Source organism: Syngnathus acus, chromosome 24, assembly GCF_901709675.1.
Source record: "Syngnathus acus chromosome 24, fSynAcu1.2, whole genome shotgun sequence".
Classification (NCBI taxonomy): domain Eukaryota; kingdom Metazoa; phylum Chordata; class Actinopteri; order Syngnathiformes; family Syngnathidae; genus Syngnathus; species Syngnathus acus.
This window is the reverse complement of record NC_051108.1, coordinates 2,936,408-2,957,465: the sequence shown is the minus strand read 5'-3', so window position 1 is coordinate 2,957,465 and position 21,058 is coordinate 2,936,408. Positions and strand designations below refer to the sequence as shown.

Here is a 21,058-nt window from a genome sequence, read left to right as displayed (position 1 = left end):
GTTATTGTTGAGTTTTGGGGGCTAGATGTAAGCATGATGGAATAAAAAGGAGGTGAGGAAAGACGGGATCATCTCTCTGTGCACCTCCTTCCTCCAGCACTTGAGCGTTCCAGGCTGGGTGGGGGTATGGAAAGATTGATGAAGATGCCGAGATGGATGGAAGGATTCTCAGAGAACGATAGTGTTGTTTAAAAGGGTCAAGGCTGGGGGAGAGATGAGGGATGAGACTACTATAATCGGCTTTATTCGCACGTAGTATACGGAAAATGTGAATGCATCTACTTAGAAAAAGTTGTGTGCAAGTATAAACCCCCAAAATGAAAAATGCTAGGCAGCAAATAGAGTTCGGAAAACTGACGGGCACAGTTAGCCGTTCCGTTTAAAAAAAAAAAAAAGAAAAATAATCGAGCTTTTTGCGGCATTATTCATCCCTAAACAAACAGTTGTGATAAATGTTCAGACACGCAAACCGCTATACGGTAAAGCCGATTTTTCTCTTTTCAATAATATTTACGCACTCGGAGTGAGAAGATAGTCGACTTCACTTAACGCAAACAACAAACCAGACGCTATCTGGAAAACAGCAGCAGAACAAAACTCATTTCCTGTTTGGAAAGGACATTGCAATCACCTCAAGATACTCGGATTGATAACAAGACCGCGATATATCGGAATTATTTTTCATATTAAGAACTGAAGTTTTACTCCATGTTATACTTTCCCTGTAAGTGTCCATAAAACGGCTAAAATATGGATCAAGTCAAGTTTGACATGCACAAAGCAAACAAGTGAGCCACACGGAGATCTGCACAAACATACAACCTAACCTCTCTGATCTCTGCGTATCATAAGAAAATCTCTCGTGTACACTTCAAACCCTCGACATTATTCAAAGGAGCAATGCCAGAATGCAAATGTCCGAATCATTTGGACGAGAACTTAACCAGACGGGAGAGGATCCAGATGAATGCAAACATCTGAAGGTCTCATTTACATGAGGTCGAGGAACTTCTCTCAATGAGAGCTGAAATGGAAATTGAAAAGTAACAACAACTTCCATACCTCAGCAATTCTGTGTATTCTCATGGGAATGCCCCGGATGAGAATTTTAATATGTCGGAATTTTGGGCTTAATATATTAACAAGGAAAAAGAAATCCGTGACGACAACAAATTCATAACAGTGACATATATTTACGTTTCTATATCCTTTGGTAATCCAACCGTACTGTTGACTAAAAGGTGATGGAAAATATTAACCACAAAATATAATTTCAAAAGAACCTGACAATTGTGCATACCAAAGATCTAAAATTGATGAAATATAGGACAAACAGGATGTCAAACATTAATTATTGGAATGAAATTAGGCCCCAGCCAGCAGATGTACATAAATTATCACAAGGAGACAAAATGCGACAAAAACCATGAAATCAGATTTTGTCTGAGGCTCACAAGCTGCTTTGGTGATATACAAAACCATCCAGTCGCTTCATTAAATCCCTCCAGCCAACTGAAAACAGCAGGACTCATTAATACTCTGCATCATTGCTGCTTTTATTTATTTATTTTTTTATAACTTGCTTTTCATGTTTTATTCATGAAGTTTAATAAGGGACAAATACAGTGGTAACATATCGGGTGCAATCAGATTAGACTCATGATCTAAGGCTCGGGAAAAAAATAAAGGCTTCCATGAAAAAAAAAAATTCTTAATTATGCTTGTGGAAATCTATTACGGAAAACAAATATAAAAACGCAATATATGCGAAAGGCTGCCGACAATCACGTGACCATTTGTGTCTTTATTTTGCTGAACTATTGTTGTCATATTTCAAAGTGGCAGGCAGCAGTTATCCGATTTATTACATCACATTGCCGAAAAGAACGATTTGGATACAAATCTGGGATACAGTGGTGTTAATAAAAATAGCTTTTTAACTTCTACGCAATAAAAATGTCTTTCCTTCTACATCTGGTGGTCACTTCTCGCCCCACCTCCAGGGGGTTTTAGGAGAAATTAAAAACTAAGTCAACATCCTCCTCTCACTCGGACTTCCTGCCTCGGCCTGTGGTCCGAGTCTGAAATGAAGCTCCGAAATGAAAACCTCGAGCAAACAGTCACCCTTTGTAGAAATACTGCCTTGAATTATTTATTAAACAAACAAAATAAAAAACAGAGAGCAAATGTGGGCGGATCAGAAAGGTCAGAATATTCCCCCCACCCACTTCCCTGCTTTTTTCCAATTAGACTCACAATGGCACCGCATCTCCAACGGCAAAGCCCTTGTGACTATCATAAATCTGCCACAGTAACAACGTTATATATATTCAAGTATCAAATGATCTGATATTACTTAATACACCTACGTTAAATGCCTCGGAGGTTCCATCCATTTTTTTTCTCTCCCACACAGAGAAAAACAATCACACATTCACAATTTAGTGTTTGGATATTTGTGCTGGGGTTGATCTTTGTAAATGATGTCCTCTCCCAGACAGTCATAAAGTCAGACTAAACAGGAAAACCACCGAGTTAAAGACGGTAATCCCCCCCCCCCCCCCTACTCCCCCTCCCTCCCTGAAGAGGGGATTGATGCCCTGTGGTTCTCTCAGCAATTAAATCCACATTGCAGACAAGAAGAGACAACATTGTCAAGCGCAGACATCAAAACTGGAAATATATATTTTGGACAGGCAGTCAATCAAACACCTACATTTGTTCCGCATTGAAACGATACGAAGTCGGATCTTAAAAAAAAAAGTCCAGCCAGAATCTTTCAATTACTCCTGGATAAGTGGTTGGAGTGATTTAAGCCTGTTCAGGACAGCTAGTAGTAAATCTATCAAGCCGTGTTACGAGAAGTCCCTCTACACACACACGCACACACACTCATCATACCTGATGAGGCAGTGGACATTGTTAAATCATCCCCAAGCACCTCTGAAATGCACATGTATGATTTAAGTAGGAACTCATCTGGGTTAGCCTTGTGTTGCACTCACCCTATCATCAGCCAAGGCTACAACACACACACACACACACACACACACAAACAAATACACACATTTACACTGTCTGGGGGGGGGATATGTGGAATATGTTGGGCTTGGTAATGAAAACATGCCATTGAGCAGATTTACAGGAGAGCAACTTGATCTCTGGACTAGTCAAGATTTATTACCGCTGAAGAATCTAATCTTCTCATAGCTACAACTGCTATAACCCGACATACACACGGGCATAGGCGAGAATGACAATATGACTTTTGGTATTTATCTTTAGCTCAGCAGTCAAAACCGCCCTCGCTGCCGATTGCTCCGACTTTGACTGAAAAGTCTGGCTTAGCGATCCACATTTTGACCTTGTCGTCACTGAGGCACTCCAAGCTCATAACACTTTTGTGATCACAACAAAATCGAGACGGCGGCGGGGTTTGCATACGTTAATGGTGTGACAAAACTTTTGAAGATCTCAAGGTCTTACGCGGAGCAACCTCAAAAGACTTTGGGAGAGTTATCGGAATGTTTTGACAGTAATGTTTTGCTGAGCACATTGGTACCCCAACAAATTTACAATGCATGAAAAAAAAAAAGACAGCAAGTACGGGATGACTTGTGGCTTAACAATGTCAGTATTCCGGTTTTTTTTGTAGATGAGTGTGCACATGCTCTTTCGGACTTAGTACATTTAGTCTTGACAGGCCAGGAAATAACATCATTTTCTGGATGAGGCCAGTGGGGTCCACAAGGGATTCTGGGTAATTGGAAATCCAGATGGATGTGCATGAGTTTTGCAAAAGGAGTTACAGAGGAGATTGAACAAAACAAAACAGGCAACAAACCTTAATAGCATTCATTTAAATCTTTTCAGCTCTCATGTCTCTTTTATTTTTCGGAGTCCTTTCTCATTTTCTTTTTTTTTTTTTAAACTAATCTTACATTTTTGCACTGTACTCCCCACTCTAAGTGAAGCACTTCACAGCCTGTTAACAGATGTCAGCCAACGACGTGAGCATGAGCTACAATCGTTGCAAGCCAGAATGAATAAAAAGACAGATGTTAATCAAAAACAGGGTTTGGATATCCGGCCGCAGTGAAACGTTCACACGCTTGTGACCGCGTCTGCCGAAAAGTCTGGAAATTATGATAATTTGCGGTTCAGATGATCACAACCCAGGCTAGCGAAACAGGTGATGTGTCCTTCCTGGTACACCAGAATTACCGTATTTTCCACACTATAAGGCGCACCTAAAAACCTCCAATTTTCTCAAAAGCCGCCTTGTACTCAGGTGCGCCTTATATATGGACCAATATTGAGCCACTACAGCAGGTGTGTCCAAAGTCTGGCCCGCGGGCCAAATGCATATATCTTATATATGGACAAAGTTTTAAAATGGGCCATTCATTGAAGGTGCGCCTTATAATCCGGTGCGCCTTATAGTGCGGAAAATACGGTACTATAGAACCCAAAAGTAGGTCAACTTAGGTCATTGTGGCTATAATGGAAATAATATCCTCCTTATCCCAAGTGACTTTCAAGTGAAAACGATTAAAACAATCAGTTCAAGTGATGTCTGCGTTCAATGCTTTTAATTCTGGGCTCTCACGCAGTATTAAAAGATGACTATTGATCAGGGCAGAGCTGAACTCCAGGATGCTGACTCACTGATTTTGGGCCTCGCTGATGACTTCTGCTAATAGCTGGTCTGATTGTGTTTGGCCCGATGGAATTGATTACGTCGTTAATGTGGTTGAGTTTTCTTTGGGGTTTTGCAATTTATTTTTCGTCAACTCACAAATTCATACGAAGTTGAAACAAGACGAGAACACGACTGAGTGTACTCGCGCCATTGTGTGTGAAAGAAAAGTGTGTTTCCACGCTCGTGTAGCGGAGCGCATAGCATTCATTACAGTGGCACTACGGACAAACTGCTCCCTGGATAGACATTGATTTTCACCCAATGGATATCACTGTTAGCAAAACCTAATAGCTTGGTGGGTAAAGGGTACAGGTTATGAATGAGCCCCTATGGGCAGGAGTGAGAGGAAGAGAAAAAAAAAAAAGGGGGAGAGCAGATGGAGGGTCAAAAGAAAAAGACACAAGTGAATCAATCAAGATAGAAGAAATTGGTCAATCATGAAATGCGATCGTTCGATGATGGAATTGAGAAAATGAAAAAGTTGAACGTAAATAAACAGGAGAGATTATTCAGGGTGAGCAAGTGGATGAAATCTGGATTCCCGATTACGACACTTTGCGTTGTGAAGTCATTCAGTCTCAGTCCCTGGAAGGAATTTCCAATATGAGAAATGCTTTACGAATGGACATGTGCCCGGCAGCACAAAAAAAAAAATAGTCATACAGCAAAGCACGGAATACAACATGGTTTTATTGCTGTAGAGATACGATGATGACACGTTTGTTGTGAAATAGTGATGAAATGTACAAAATACACAGACCAGCTAACACAATATTTTCTTGATCCGCCTTCAGCCGTGATTACCGCGCACTTTCCCCGTGACATTATTTTCATTAGCTTACGCAAGACCCTGATAGATGTTTCCGTTCAAATCTGCATTCATCTTTGGCCAAAGTCTACTGTGGGAAAATGTTCAGTGGGTCATTTCACCAGACAAAAAGTTCTCGTACAGGGGATAATGCTGACATTAAGGTCGCAGCAGTATTGTTATAATACCTGGGTGTGCGGAACTTAATTTGAAGATCAGAGTATACCCCCAAAGATATTTCCCAGAGGGTCAGGTGTTATTTGCTCACTAAAGCATCCGCAAACCGAGATAAGTCGGAGCTTTTTGGAGATCTGTTGTCGGATCATTAATGTCTGCTGTGCATAACATTGGCAGGTAAGATGCAAGATCCCCCTTAGAATGTGTTTCTTGGGGCTTTAGTTCTCAACAGAATGAGCTCAGCGAATACAAACAAGACAAAAAAGGGCCTTTATTCAAGGCGTCCCCACAAACAATGAACGTCTTGATTTGCTTTAACCGAGCAGTGGGTTTCTCTGAGAATAAATGTGCTGACGGACCACCCACCGTCTAAACGCTTAGGTCGGCTATCCTCGGCACGTCCAAACAAGGTCAGCAAGAAGAGAAACATCCAAATAACTCACTGATATTAAAGCCTGTCTTAGCTCGCTAGTCTTTTAGCTATACAAGTCTTCACCGCTGACTCGGGACTTTTTCTCCTTAAGGTCGTGCGGATAATAATTAATAAAGCAACATATTACGACCAAGCCAAATATACTTATTGTGTCCTCAACAGCAAAGTGACATTGTGGACTAGTAACTCATAACCTTGCACCTAATTCCCAGATGCAGCCAGTCTATTAGTGTTCCGGCACACACACACACACACACACACACACACACACACACACACATTTTTCATCTTTTTGTCAAACGCGAACATTTGCTCTGCATTGGCCTCTCTGTGGGTTTACCTTGGACCACAAAAATGGAAAAGCTAATGGAAATGTGAAATTCTGAATACAGACCTCTCCCTCTGTCTGTGTACACACAGCTTCAGTGACAAAAGCCACAGGAATAATAGAAAATCAAAATGTATGCAGAAACTTTTTTTTTTTTCCTGCCACCTTAGCTCCACTTCTCGCAGTATTTCCTTAGCTGTGTGGGTGCACACAAACACACACATAGGGAACCGGTTTATAAATGCCTTCTAACCAACCAGGCTGTTCTGATAGACTCTTATTCTACCTGATGCTTTATCAGCGGAATCACACAAACATTCAGCAAGAAAATAATGGCTTTTCTGTTTGCTTTCTCTTTTGGTGTGTGCGTCTGTGTGTGTGTGTGTATGTGTGTGCTTGAATTCAATGCTACCTAGAAGGTTAGTTGCAAAGTGTCGATGTGCACTGCATACATATCTGCCAGCAAATACAGATATCAGGAGTCTGATTCAGTGATTCACTTTTCAAACAATTTGAGTGATTTTTTTTTTTTTAATTCAAAGTGCCGTATTTTCCGCACTATAAGGCGCACCGGATTATAAGGCGCACCTTCAATGAATGGCCCATTTTAAAACTTTGTCCATATATAAGGCGCACCGGATTATAAGGCGCACCTTCAATGAATGGCCCATTTTAAAACTTTGTCCATATATAAGATATATACATTTGGCCAGCGGGCCGGACTTTGGACACGCCTGCTGTAGTGGCTCAATATTGGTCCATATATAAGGCGCACCTGATTATAAGGCGCACTGTCAGCTTTTGAGAAATTTGGAGGTTTTTAGGTGCGCCTTATAGTGCGGAAAATACGGTAACCAATTAAAAAAAATATGTATGGAAATAAAATTAGAACCAACCATCCGTTCTATTACTGCGAACATTCCAATGACTGGTTGAGTTTAATGGACAGATGAGGTCGCAAGTGGCAGATTTTCTTAGAGGTGAATTCATTTTCTATTTCATGAGCTTTGGAAAGGTACTAAGTCATTTAAATACAAACTTGCAACACGCTTGTAAAACACATTGATCAAGTCAAACTTCGTTTTTACTTCTAGAGGAGATCAGGCCTTTAGAGCTAGGACCACGCAGCAGGGTAAGGTTATTATAACATGAGGCAATTCAAAAGGGTCAAAGATCAGGAGTGTGAGAGGTTAGAGTTCAACTTAATATTGAAGGTCGGGACCAAAAAAAAAAAATCATCACAGCATGACCACACACCAAACCAACAGATGCAACAACAAACCTTCGGCTGGGAATCGCCTCCCATGATACCAATACATGCTGTGAGCATGTGTTGAGCATAACCAGCGGTCTACTAAAAACCAGATGAATCCATACTTCCAACATAAAACAGCCACCTTTGAAATTGACAGAGGTGAGCAAAAAAAAAAAAGCCAAAGAGCATTTGTCTATCTGAAGCGAATCTGGTCATTTTTTGTTATTTTTCACTTGACTATCAGTGAATGCCTTAGCCAACTGCTGTGTTGAACCAACCAGCAGCAAACTACGAGCAGGGGAGACAAATAAAGTGAGGCCAAACATAGATCTAGGCTATGGCTGCAGAGGTTGTGAGCCACGCTCTAACTCCAAGATGAAAGGGAGGCTGCTGAGGAGGTGGAGAAAGAGATGAGTAGTGGAGTGGAGGGAATGGGAAGGGGAGGGAGCGAGCGAGCAGTAAAGACGGGTGAAATGATGAAATGGTACAACACAAAAGTGCAGAAAGCTTTTGATGGGTGGAAATGTGAAAATGGTACCTGAATCCATCAGGGAAACATGTTTGATGTTTTTTTTGTTTTTTTTTTAATATCAAGTTATAGTCCATCCGGATTTCATAAAGCATGTACAAATGTTATTTGTCAGTGAAAGGATACACCAACGAGGAGTCTGAGGAACGGCTGGAGAAAGTAGTAAGCATGAGAGGATGCAGCGGAGGAGGGGATGCATGTGTGCGTAGGGGGGGGGGGGTCATTATTGACACCATGTGTTACCCCAGGAAGCTTTCTTGGCAAAATATAAGCATGTGGACAGATCAGAGAGGGGAAAACAACATCCAGAGAAGGAGCAAGGACAGGGGGGGGATCAACTCTTTGCAGCTGCAGGCCTGTAAGGGTCAGTGGGCGTACTGTGTCAGGCTAACCACAAGGTCAAACCAGCGAATCACGAAAGTTTTACTACCACATTTTTTTTTCAATGAGTAACTATATGGAGGTGTCTGAAAATGAGTCAAACTAAAAACCTCGTTGATTTGCAAACAAGAGTCATCAGAGAGTCCTCGTATTTAAATAGCCCTCAAGTGTTTGGAAGATGAGGGCTATAGGTTGAGCTACCCACACACTTCACATTCAAACAGGTGAAGAGGAACAAGACAACAAGATGCTCATTTTTCCCGTGAGTGCATCAAAAGCACATCAAGGCCAATATTTGGATGTATTTTTGGAATAATATGAAAAAAATACAGGGATTGCAGTTACCGTATTTTCCACACTATAAGGCGCACCTAAAAACCTCCAATTTTCTCAAAAGCCGCCTTATAATCAGGTGCGCCTTATATATGGCCCAATATTGAGCCACTACAGCAGGCGTGTCCAAAGTCCGGCCCGCGGGTCAAATGTATATATTTAATATATGGACAAAGTTTTAAAATGGGCCATTCATTGAAGGTGCGCCTTATAATCCGGTGCGCCTTATAGTGCGGAAAATACGGTATGTTTAAAATGTCTGGCCCTAAATTGTACATGTAGATATGTTGTGTTGGTAAACAGAAAAGATGCAGGCGCCACTATCAACACACAAACACACACGCACTTACTAATTCATCAACTCGTGCCCGCCTTCTATCTTTCCTTTCACGAAAGCAAAGCCGAGGTGGGCAGAGCAAGCTATTGTGTCCCTGGAAGAATTAACTATTGATTTTCTCCTTAGCATTATCAGTGTGGCTCTGACAACAAAGCAGGGAGTGTGCATGCGCCCACAAAGAAAAAAAAAAAAAGATTTTGTTCTGCAGAGCATGTGCAGGTTTTTTTTTGTGGGCCCAAAAGGAAAACGCTAAATTAAATATACACACGAACAATGATACATCGGAAAATGCATGTGGACTACTTTCAAATGCTTAAGTGGGTCCTTCCACTCATCATATTTTTTTTTCCCCTTCACTTATTTTTGAGAAACCATCAATTACTTGGCGTAAGTTTGGCTTTCCGAGTTGAGAAAGTTTGAGAGATTTCCCAGTGGAGGCTTCTTCTATCAAACCCATCCAACTAAGCGTGGCAGCTTTCACATTAACAAAGCAAAGGCGCGATCAACATGTTTCAGCAACACAACATTGAGATGGATCCATCTCATGAAAATATTGATTTCTCTAATGGCCTGAAGAGTAAAAAAAAAAAAGAGAGAGAGGGAGAAACACTGGATTCACATCACACTCTCAATGATGCCTCGGGGAGCTCAGAAGTCATTCAGCACACCTTCGTTGAATTTGCATTAACATAATCTGATAAACACATCTGTAATTACTTTGAAGATAACTTCTAATTAATATTTTTCATTGTATTAAGAGGAACATTCAATTACACTAGCATGGATGATCAAAGTGAATTTCAAACCTCCTTCAATGTAACCATCCTGAAATATAAATCTCATTTCGTACTTTTACATATAATACGTGCAGTTTATGATATAATTGTGATATATAAACAATGTAAAAGTGTTTGATTTGCCTTTACCGTGTCGAATAATTCAAAGTAAAATTAAAATGTGTATTTCTGATTGGTTTTAAGTTGCGGGTATAGAATTAAGAGAAACATGCTGAGTGGCTAATTGTATGTGATTCTCCATTCAAATTATATGAAAAAATATCTTGAGATACGCCGAGATGCTTGTGTTTCTTGAGAAGGTTGCTACTGACTAATTAGCTCATTAAACCAAAATCTAACGTGACCTCATCATGAATGTGCTCTTGCATAGCGACGTATAGACAGACAAGTAGACGCTCACCTCTTTGCTGCGCGTGGCCACATTGCCATAGCAACGCGGCGAGGAGCACCAGCAGCCCGAGCCGCGTCATGTTTGTCCCGCCTGAGGTTTTTTGGAGAAGCAAGCAAAGAGTGGTGCAAGCAAAGAGTTGAAGCAAACTTTACACTCCTCCTCCTCTGCTTCCTTTCTCTCCTCCTTCTTCTCTAGGTCTGAATGGAACATGTGGGGATGTTGTCCTATGAAGAAAGCAGAAGTTTGGGTCCAACTTGACAACTGTTTTAGGGCTCCTCCTGCTGCCCTGCAACACTCAACACATGCTGACTCAAGAGGTAAAAAAAAATAATTAAAATTTGCATTACAATAAACATTTTGGTCAGGTTTTTTGCAGGCCGTGCTTGATTAATAACAAAGAAAATTGAACAATAAATGTATCACGCCAGCAACAAAGAGATCTTCTCCTGGCAAGTATACAAATACAAAGCACAAATGACTTCTATTTCAGCGCCAAGCACTTTGCAGCATTGAAAAGGCATTTGGCGTGCGGCGCATTTCATCTGCTCCAATTGTGTTTAAATATGAGCGAACAATGCGGCGCCGTGTACGCTGCGCCCTACTTCTAATCAAATAAAGCGCCGACTGGATTGCATCCTTGTGCTCCGTGTAATGCAAATAGCTTATTATGCTGTGAATTTGGAGGCGTGCTCAATTGCTGCACTCATGTTGAAGTGTTCTTCCGCTGAGTGACTGCGGTGATGGAACTGTGACCCTCAGACTCGGAAACAAACACACGCCAGGAAACCGAGGCTGAACTGATGGACGTCTATTATTTTTTTTATTAGTGTCCTGCAATTGGCTGGCGACCAGTCTCTTCTTTTCTCCTTGCCCCGAAAATATAACACATACTAAACCCTGATTGTAGCTTTTTATTTATTCTTCTATACATTGAATTTAAAAATCCCTTTTAGATTGGTTATTCATTAGCTCTGGGTCAAAGGTCACAATAAACAGCAGGTTAAGTAAAACACACTAAAATACCAAGGCATATTAAAATGCTGTAATTGAGGATTTAGTGAGTCCCATAAATGGAGCACATTAAAAGTATGACTCTATTTGTTGAAGGGCTGACGGATGACCCAAAATGGAAAAAAAAGAACAACAGTTTTATCTGCCATTAAACAGAAAATATGAATTTCCCCGTGCTGCTTTATCGCTGCCAATATAACTCACTGGATGCCAGCTTCATAAAGTTTTTATTGAGGAGGGAAAATTGTTGCCAAAAAAAAATTCATAATCTTTCTCAAGCTCTTAAGGCAGCCATCTTGGGAATAGGATAAAGGTCGGTTTGAATTCCAACTGCTTGTTAATGACTTAACGCAACCGTTTGTCCAGCGCAGATAAGACACACAGACCTGTGGTAATTAAATAAACTCACTTTGCTTGTGGAGTGCTGCTTCATGCTGAATTAGGTTGATCGAATCTGGATTGAATCCACATTAGAGATATAAACAAAACGTCGTACACAAAAATCCATATAAGTGCATACCATCCATCCATCCAGAATGTCATATCAGGTGATATCATGTGTTTGCATAAGTGTGCACACCCTCTCATAACTGAAGTGTTGATAATAAGCCGATCAGATTCCAAGTCATGTTTAGTCAGTGGACACCTGCAACAATTTAAAGTGATTCTAATGAACCCTAAATACATCCATCCATTTTCTGTACCGCTTAGTCCCCACGGGGGTCGCGGGCGTGCTGGAGCCTATCCCAGCCGTCATCGGGCAGTAGGCGGGGGACACCCTGAACCGGTTGCCAGCCAATCGCAGGGCACACAGAGACAAACAACCATACGCACTCGCACTCACACCTAGGGACAATTTGGAGTGCTCAATCGGCCTACCAAGCATGGTTTTGGGATGTGGGAGGAAACCGGAGTGCCCGGAGAAAACCCACGCGGGCCCGAGGAGAACATGCAAACTCCACACAGGGAGGGCCGGAGGTGGAATCGAACCCGCACCCTCCTAACTGTGAGGCGGACGTGCTACCCAGTGCGCCACCGAGCCGCCCCCTAAATACATTTTAGGTGGAATTATTGTTATAAAAGTTCAAATTTGTTTTCATCGAACAAAATTCTGCTATTTCTTTCCTGTTTAGTGTTCAAGGATATAACCTGAAAAAATGGCCTCCAGTTAATTAAAAGTAAAACCGGTCTGTTCCTGCTTGTGCCGATTAATTCCCATCTGGCATAGAAATCACTTTTTCGGGGTTGCATGGAGCATATGCTGAAATGATCGTTCAGGTGCTGATAGAGCGATATTTGAATACATCCTCTAGGGAAGTTTACAGACGATATTTTGTTAAAAATATAAAGCATTGGAAAATAGTGCTCAACATTACAAGGCCTCACTGGCTGGAGTTGAAAAGACCGCCTCGGATCGTCGGGTTTTCATTGCCCGCTCCCCGAGGCTTGCTGCGATTGAAATTGTCAGAGTAGTCAATTAGGAATTAACTGGCAGGACCACAGAGAGAAAGTAGAAGTGACAGAGGGAGGGTGGGACGTCGGATGGCGCTTGGCGCAGGGGGTCATCGCGTACTTGAGCGCCACATTCCTCCCGAGCCGCTTTCATCCCGAGCATCCCGTTTTTCCCCACATCAAAGTGCGACGTGAGTGTGTGCATGTCTGCCTTGTGATGTGCTTCCGCCGCTCTCACGGCGAGGCTACACGTCGCCATGTTCCAACATCCAAAACACTGACGCTCCATCAAAGCAGCTCGCCGTCTCCTCTGATCTCTCCATCATCCTTCTTCGGCCTCCCGCAGCCAAAAAGGTCGGGCCTGTCCTTCGTTGGCTTTTTCTCCTTTTTCGCCTCCTAACTCGCACCTCCACGGCAGCTCACTTGATGATGTGCCAAGGCGCTTCTTATTTTTCCTCGGGCTCCCTTGGCCTGACGCCAAATATATCTTCATCTATTCATCCTCTAAATAAATTCAGTCTTTGTTCAAACAAACTGCTGATATTTAATCATTTCTCCACTTTCCCACCTGGATTTTTTTTTTTCACCACAGTATTTCTCATGTTTTCCTGTGTCTTCCCTAAGCGTTCGGGTCACATCCCAACTGACCAATCAGCTCCTTCCAGCCACTCGTGTCTTGTCCAAGTGAGCCTTGTTGGCTCGTCAGTTTCCTTTCCTGGTTTGTTGTTTTTGTCATCATCGTGCATCACCAAGCTTTCATGTTTTGGTTTGGTTGCTTTGGTTTTTAATTTTGTGAATTTAGGCATTCCTCGCATTCTAGTCAAACAGTTTAGTGATGTTGATTGACTCCCAAGCAAATTTGGAATCCAACTCAAAATGTTTGTCATGAAACCTTTATTGTTAAAGTTCTTTAACCGAGACGAGCTATTTATTTATCAAATATGATTTGAAAAGAGACAAATCATCAGCTTAATCCAAATGCATCTGCGTGAGGCTTTTTCAGTTCACAAAGGTTGTGTTTATAATTGAACTACAATTTGAATTGCTCTAGGCGCTAATTAGAAGATGGTTGATGCCCTCGCCAATTATGTAATTTATCCCTTCCCTTTGAAAAGTGCTGTATGGCTGAATTCTGCTTTTGTTGTTAAACTAATTTAGGTAATGCACAGTTTGCCGTAAAGCCATATTAATTTATTTCAATCTGATTTCGATACCATTTATTCCATTCAGGGTCGGGAGGAACATTATATTGTGAATATTGTGTGTTTGAAAGAAGCACTTTGTGGACCTATTTGGTGAAAAAGTGTCATGATTTATTTATTTATTTATTGTATTTTTTATTGTATTTTTTAAATGTATTTATTTAACCCCAAAATACACCCAAAGAGTTTTTTTCAGAACGGTGGTAGTCATGCTAACTAGCTGTCGAACCTTCATACCACATTCATTCGAATTCGGCCTTGGGGTTTTTTTTTTTTCCTATGTCAAACTTGGGAAAAGTTGTCGACCAATTTTGCTCCGCCACCACAAAGATGTGAATGAAAAGACCTTCTCTTTTGTGCGCAGATACTCCTTTAATAGATAAAAAAAAAAAATCTTTTTGTACCAGACTTTGCTATGGAAACAATGAAAAGCCTTGTGGCGGTAATCAAAGTCTTTTGCTTTCTAAAGAAATGTTCGGTGAGCATTGCAGTGATTTTTGGAAAGTGCACAAGTAATTGGGAAAAAAAACAAGTGTCAAAAATGGATTGAATGCTGCAGTCCGCATACAAATTCACCTCACGTGGTGTAATATCTGGCTTCTTTATCATAAACAGCTTCATTTATCACAAGTGTCTTTGACTCCTATGTCCCTGGAGGTTTATGGCATCGCTCGAGTAATTACAGCATCCCACACAGTGAGAACACATGAATATGGAATACGGAAAGCATAATAACTGAAAAATAAAATAGTGATCATGAAGTGATGCCTTTTGTGGTACCTTCATTTAGTGGCTGTACAACTAAAATATATTGGTAAAAAATATCTATAATTATGTTGTTGGGCAACTTGTTTATTTCCCTTTTTGAAGATACCCTATTTGTATCCAACTGTTGTTCTTTACAGAGGATAAAGAATACGATAAATGACTTGAGTACCATTTGTGTAAAAATATCCTACAGGACTGTCTCAGAAAATTAGAATATTGTGATAAAGTTTTTTATTTTCTGTAATGCAATTTAAAAAAAAAAAAAAAACTGTCGTACATTCTGGATTCATTACAAATCAACTGAAATATTGCAAGCCTTTTATTAATTTTTTGTTTTTTTAATTGCATTACAGAAAATAAAGAACTTTATCACAATATTCAAATTTTCTGAGACAGTCCTGTATAACACCGCAACATAATTGCTAATATTTTTTTATTTTTTTTTTGCGTAATGGTAAATCAAGAGAAAATGTTTATTGAAGGAATTGAACCTTTGTATATCATTAACCACAATTAGCTGAAAGGTGGTACTGAATTGTGAAAAACAAAATAGTTGAAACAAAAATTAAAGCCCCAGTCACATTGAGTCACCTTTACTCAACTTTCAAAGCCGAAAGAAGCCTCATTAGTAATGTCCCCGTTTATCAGCACAGGGCTTTTACAGCCACAGGCATGGGACGTTTTCCAACACCAATTCAGCTGACGGAGGTAGAAAATTTAAAAAAAAAAAACCTGTAGCTTGCAAACGAAAGAAACAGACAAAAAACGAGTGCAGTGATGAGAAGATGGCGAGGAAAAGCAACAGTTGGAAAGGTGAAGAGGGAGACAAAGATAGTAGAGGGAGACGTAGCGTGCTAAGTGAATTAACTCCGGCAGGATAAGAAGCTTTGTGCTGACTGCCAACTTTGTTAATCCAACACACACACACATACACACATCTGGCCCACAGAGACTCGGCACTCGTGTATAAATTTGGAGTGCCATAGGCTCATTATTTGTGATGCCCTGCTTGTGTGGGCGTGTTTGTGCAAGCATACTCCATGCAAGATGCCAAAAGTGAAGCTGATCCAATGGTCATGAGGATAACCTTAAGGGTGTTAGCATTAGGTAAAAGCATCCATTTTGTTTTGCATCAGAGTCAAGCTAAAAGAAACACACAGCTTGTTAAGAGAGAATTGAGATAGTGTCAGTCCATGCAATATATCGCAAGGCAAGGTCAGGAGGAGGCTAATGTGGCCATTTTTTATTTCGACACTAAGTTGGTCCACATTTTCACATCAGCCGCATTAAGTGAGGTGACATTACCATAAAGACGAGAGCGGCGGGTTCAAATTTCATAAGGACTTCGAAAGATTGATCCAATGGTGGGTCCAGATTATCTGCTATAGTGGTATTTTTTACATTAAGGCCTCTTGATATTTAAATTTTATATATATTTTTTTTAAATAAATAAATCAAAGATGTTTAATGCTTTCTACACAGCTGGTACATGAGTAGAGCCACTTTGGTGAGATGTCAGATATATAAATATTGACATCCTCCTCGTCTGCGCTTACTCATTGGTTAAGTTAACTCATCCTTGGCTAGACTTAGCTTTATCTAACCTGTCCACAGCTCCGGCAATTTCCAACTCTCTGCCTCCCCACATAACTCGTTTGGCTGTAACCCACTTCGTGGTGACACTGCCAGAATTTGCCATCAGCTCCCCCCCAAAAAAAAAATTTGATTCTTCATCCCTACCATATCCTTTTAAGGCAGGCAGATCAAAACACTTCCTTGCATTTCTTCGGAATGTAGATATTTGGTTTCTATTTATTTCCATATTTCACCAGACAGGTTTGCCCCTTTTAATCTGAGCCGTGTTGGCAAGCAAATAGGAATTTGTGGCCAGGCAACCCACAGGATTAAACAAATATAAACAAGAAAATTACAATATTGCGTGGCATCATAATGAGAGCATTATGATAATTAAATAGGCTTGGCTTATAATGATTTAAGAAACAATATATTTAAATATCTGTTTCTAGTCAACCCAACTACTTAAAATATATTTTCTTTAACATATAATATAAAATGATAATATAAAACTAGTGCTATGCTTCAGCAGCTGTGGTGTGGACAGACAGATGCTGATTAAATTTAATAGCATCAAACCCAGATCATCTGACACACATACCGTAAATGTAGGCTACTTACACACACACGACGATGTGTGTATTTGTGCATTATGGTTGAGTCATTAGTGATATTGCTTCTCTGCATCTGTTAGCTTAATCCGGTTCACTAGCATGAGCCGGGATGATCCTTTTGTGTGTGTATGTATGTTTTCAGGTACCGTATTTTCCGCACTATAAGGCGCACCTAAAAACCTCCAATTTTCTCAAAAGCTGACAGTGCGCCTTATAATCAGGTGCGCCTTATATATGGACCAATATTGAGCCACTACAGCAGGTGTGTCCAAAGTCCGGCCCGCGGGCCAAATGTATATATCTTATATATGGACAAAGTTTCAAAATGGGCCATTCATTGAAGGTGCGTCTTATAATCCAGTGCGCCTTATAGTGCGGAAAATACGGTATTTCAACCTGTCACTGAGTGGCTATTAGAGCTGGTTGCTAACTCGATCAACACTGTATGTATGTATGTATGTATCACATTATAAATTCCATAAAATTTGAGAAAATGATGCAGTCCTAGTTGTAACCATCATCTCAGCTTCAAGACATTCAGGAGTGAATGTCTCCCATGAAGTCTTAACACCCCCAGAGGAGATCTTAAATCATCTCACTAATGATTCCAACTATTTTATTAACAATTAAAAAGGCTAGAGTGGAAATGGCAGTGCACAAAGGCTAATGTGATCATTTGGTAGGAAAGTAAAGGCTCGATGGTAATTTCCTGCAAAAATAGCAGCTTCCACGCTTACTGAGATAGATGGTCTGGTTTAGCGGCGGGAAAAGTACAGCTCAGCACTTTTGGACTTTATCTATTAAAGAGGTAATATTGCATGATCAAGTGAAGAGACGGTGGGGGTAGTCACTCACATCCAACTTGCCCCCCCCCCCCGACTGAGCGTACAGTTTCCACAATGGTCCCTCCTGACTTGTTGCCAAAACAGCTACATGACAAATGACCATGTGTGTTATTTGTAAGATTAAAAAAGGCTGTTTACATGACATTATAGCGTGAGGTCAACTGTAAGCTACCTCCAGATGTTTAAAGCAGCCAGTTAAATCCGTGTTGTTGTATTATTGTTGTAACTCCTCTTAAAAACATGTTACATTTATTTTAAATTGCTTTCCTGTTGTTTTCTTCTAAAACCCTGACTAAGAACATGTTAATTAAACCTGCACATTTTCTTGTGAAGTGAAGCCGAACAATTGTCTTTTTTTCTTTTTTCCTCTTTATTGTTTTTTCCCTTTCATTTGCCCGAAACCGCAGTCGCACAACAACGCAGTGATGAAACGACGACAGTGTTGAACATGAAGATTAATTGTCGCTATTCAAACGACACACAATGCGACAATGATTCAGAACCACATTGAAAATTGCTGTGAGCATTCCGCTAAAATGCCTTAAGTGAATGCACATGACATTTTCGTAGTTCCCTTATTGTGGGCAACGTCAAGCTTTTTATCATTAAAATCATTCTATTTCTCCAAAAAGGAAAAGTTTGCTGCATAGAAAGTCTTAATAGATAATAAATGTCATAGCAAGTAATAGCAACATAACAGTGTGTGAGTGCTACCCCGCTGTGCCTAAGTGGATTAGCAACAATGAGTGCTCTGTGGTGGACAAGACAATAGGCACGATCCCCGGGCGTCCTTGCATCACTATCAATTTTTAGTTCTCTTTTTCTGTAATATAGTTTCTCATTAAAAGAGTCATGGTGAATCTTCTGCTTGTAATAAAGCAGCCACATACTGAAAACAAAGATCACAAATGTCTTTTTTTATTTTTTTATTAACTGTCACATTTTTCTTGGTTTGGATGTGTCATGCAGGAATGATTCTTAATACAACCCAGACATAATGAAATGTGATCTTTTGTTTTATTGCTATAATGTCAAAAAGGAACTCTTGACTTTTTGGCTAATTCATCCTGGGCTGTTATCTCCTCTTGACACAAGTGTGTTTTTTTTGTTTTTTTTTTCTGTAATGAGAGCAGAGGAGAGGATAATAAAACTTGTCTGGAACAATATAGTGGCTTTTGATACAAAAGAGTGTATGATTAGCATAATAAGTGACATTTCAATTGGTGGAGAGCCGACTTATCAAAAGCTTTGATAACAAGCTAGAATTAATGTTGTGGATAATGGAGTCTGGATGGGTGGAAAATCAGCAGGAGAAGGGGGTCAGCGTGTTTATTAGAGGCGGGGAGGGGGGGGGGGCAACAAAGGCAGCCAGGTGTCAGGAAAGGAAAGGAGGTGGAAAGATGTTACAAGAAGCGCAGCGTTGTTTCGACATGTCGTCCGCACTGACTTCCCTTATTAGCCAAGCACAAGACGGAGCAGGAAGGGGAGGGGGGGAGTGCACTGGTTGACACTTTCATTTGTACTTTTAAGGTCTACTTATTATCACCTTTCAAGAGAAAGCCACTTTTTCCTACACGGCTCTTTCCCGCAGCACACCATTTTTATTTTATTCTCCCACTCTTTCTTTTCTCTGGTATAATTGCATGCTTGATTAATTATAAGGGGATCAGGGAGTGAAAAGAAGAGATTGAATTTCAGCTCATAGAGGAGATAGGAACCCGGCACCTAACATGTTCACACAGAAGCTTGTCTTACTGTGTGATCAACTATTAAAATAGGATGGTGAACACCAAACCACAAAGCGTGGTCTTGTTTTGTTATGTTTGTATTGTTTGAGCAAACCCGCATTAAATGTCGCTCACCACCAATCAATGGTGTCCAGTTTGTTTTGATGTTGTATTCCCTTTGTGTATTTACTGGAGGCTGCACACACTATTTTCCATTATAAACCCAAATTGTGAAGCACGGAAATGTGAATTCTTCTCGTATAAAACCAGACTCAGTCATTCCTTTATTAATTTTACAACCCTATAAGAGCCACAATGTGCAATTACATTCATTAATTGCATTTTCAGGGGCTACAACAACGATGGCTTGTTAACTCAACAACTGAAACACGATTTAATTGGAAAGAAACGATTAAAACAGTGTGCATGGAATTGTTACAACAAAACAAGCTTGTCAAGAGGAATGACGATTACATCCGGCGGAAATTAAGTTTGTTCATTTTCGGACGTGGCAGATAAAAAGATGTTGACATTTGCCATGTTTGCTTCGAGCTGACAAAGACTTTTATATTTTATTGTCACTCAAATTACGTATCTCAAATAATCGTTCCCCATTTAAATGACAGGGGATGCCATTAATTCATTCCAGCCCCCCATAAAACATCAATTAAATGGAATTAAGAACAATTAAACAGTTGAAGCGCTCCCTGCATTAGCCACATGGGGGCAGTAGAAAACTGACGGATACTGCACTGTATAGTCTGCTCCTCATAGAGGATAAAGAATATATGAATAAGAGTACTGTTATACGAAATGTCAAAATGTATGCGTTTAGTTGCGGTGGGGGGGGGGCATATAATAATAATAATACATTTAATTTAGAAGCGCCTTTCAGGTCACTCAAGGTCACTTTACAAGAGTTAAAAACAAGTTAAAACCAAATTAAAACAATAGCATAGAGTAAAGAAGATTGTGAAAACATGTTAAAAACAACAAGAGTAAGGCAACTAGAGATGAAATGCTGTATATATATATATATGTGTGTTTTTGTTAGCACTAGCTATTATGCTAGCAGAGTAAAGGCCCAAGACGTTTGTGCACTTTTGTGACCTTACACAGCATACACAGCATAAGAAAACAAATGGAACACTTTTTTTTAAAGTGTTGATCAGAAGTGAAAAGTCTGACCTACATGGATGTGATGGGAATAAATGAGCACTCTGCTGGGATGGATGTTGTTTTGTCTCTTCCTTTCCACATGATTGACCACAGAAAATATTACAAAGCAACAAATCTCTACTCCTTCGGCCCCAAACCTTCGATCACGATGAATTTTTTTCCCTTTCATTCCCCTTTATTGCTGATCAGGTCCGGGTGTCTTTTATTGCACTGC

At 40.3% G+C, this 21,058-nt stretch overlaps 1 protein-coding gene across 9 annotated transcripts in view; it reads right to left on the bottom strand.

The window, feature by feature from the left end:
• The window catches only part of lama2 (laminin, alpha 2), a 68,091-nt gene extending 57,437 nt beyond the window's left edge, over nucleotides 1-10,654 (bottom strand). For all 9 annotated transcript variants that reach the window (XM_037245369.1, XM_037245373.1, XM_037245372.1 and 6 more), the window contains exon 1: nucleotides 10,481-10,654. In XM_037245369.1, the coding sequence (XP_037101264.1) occupies nucleotides 10,481-10,550 (70 nt within the window). In that variant the 5' untranslated portion in view covers nucleotides 10,551-10,654. The remainder of the gene's footprint in view (nucleotides 1-10,480) is intronic.
• Nucleotides 10,655-21,058: the final 10,404 nt, after the last annotated feature.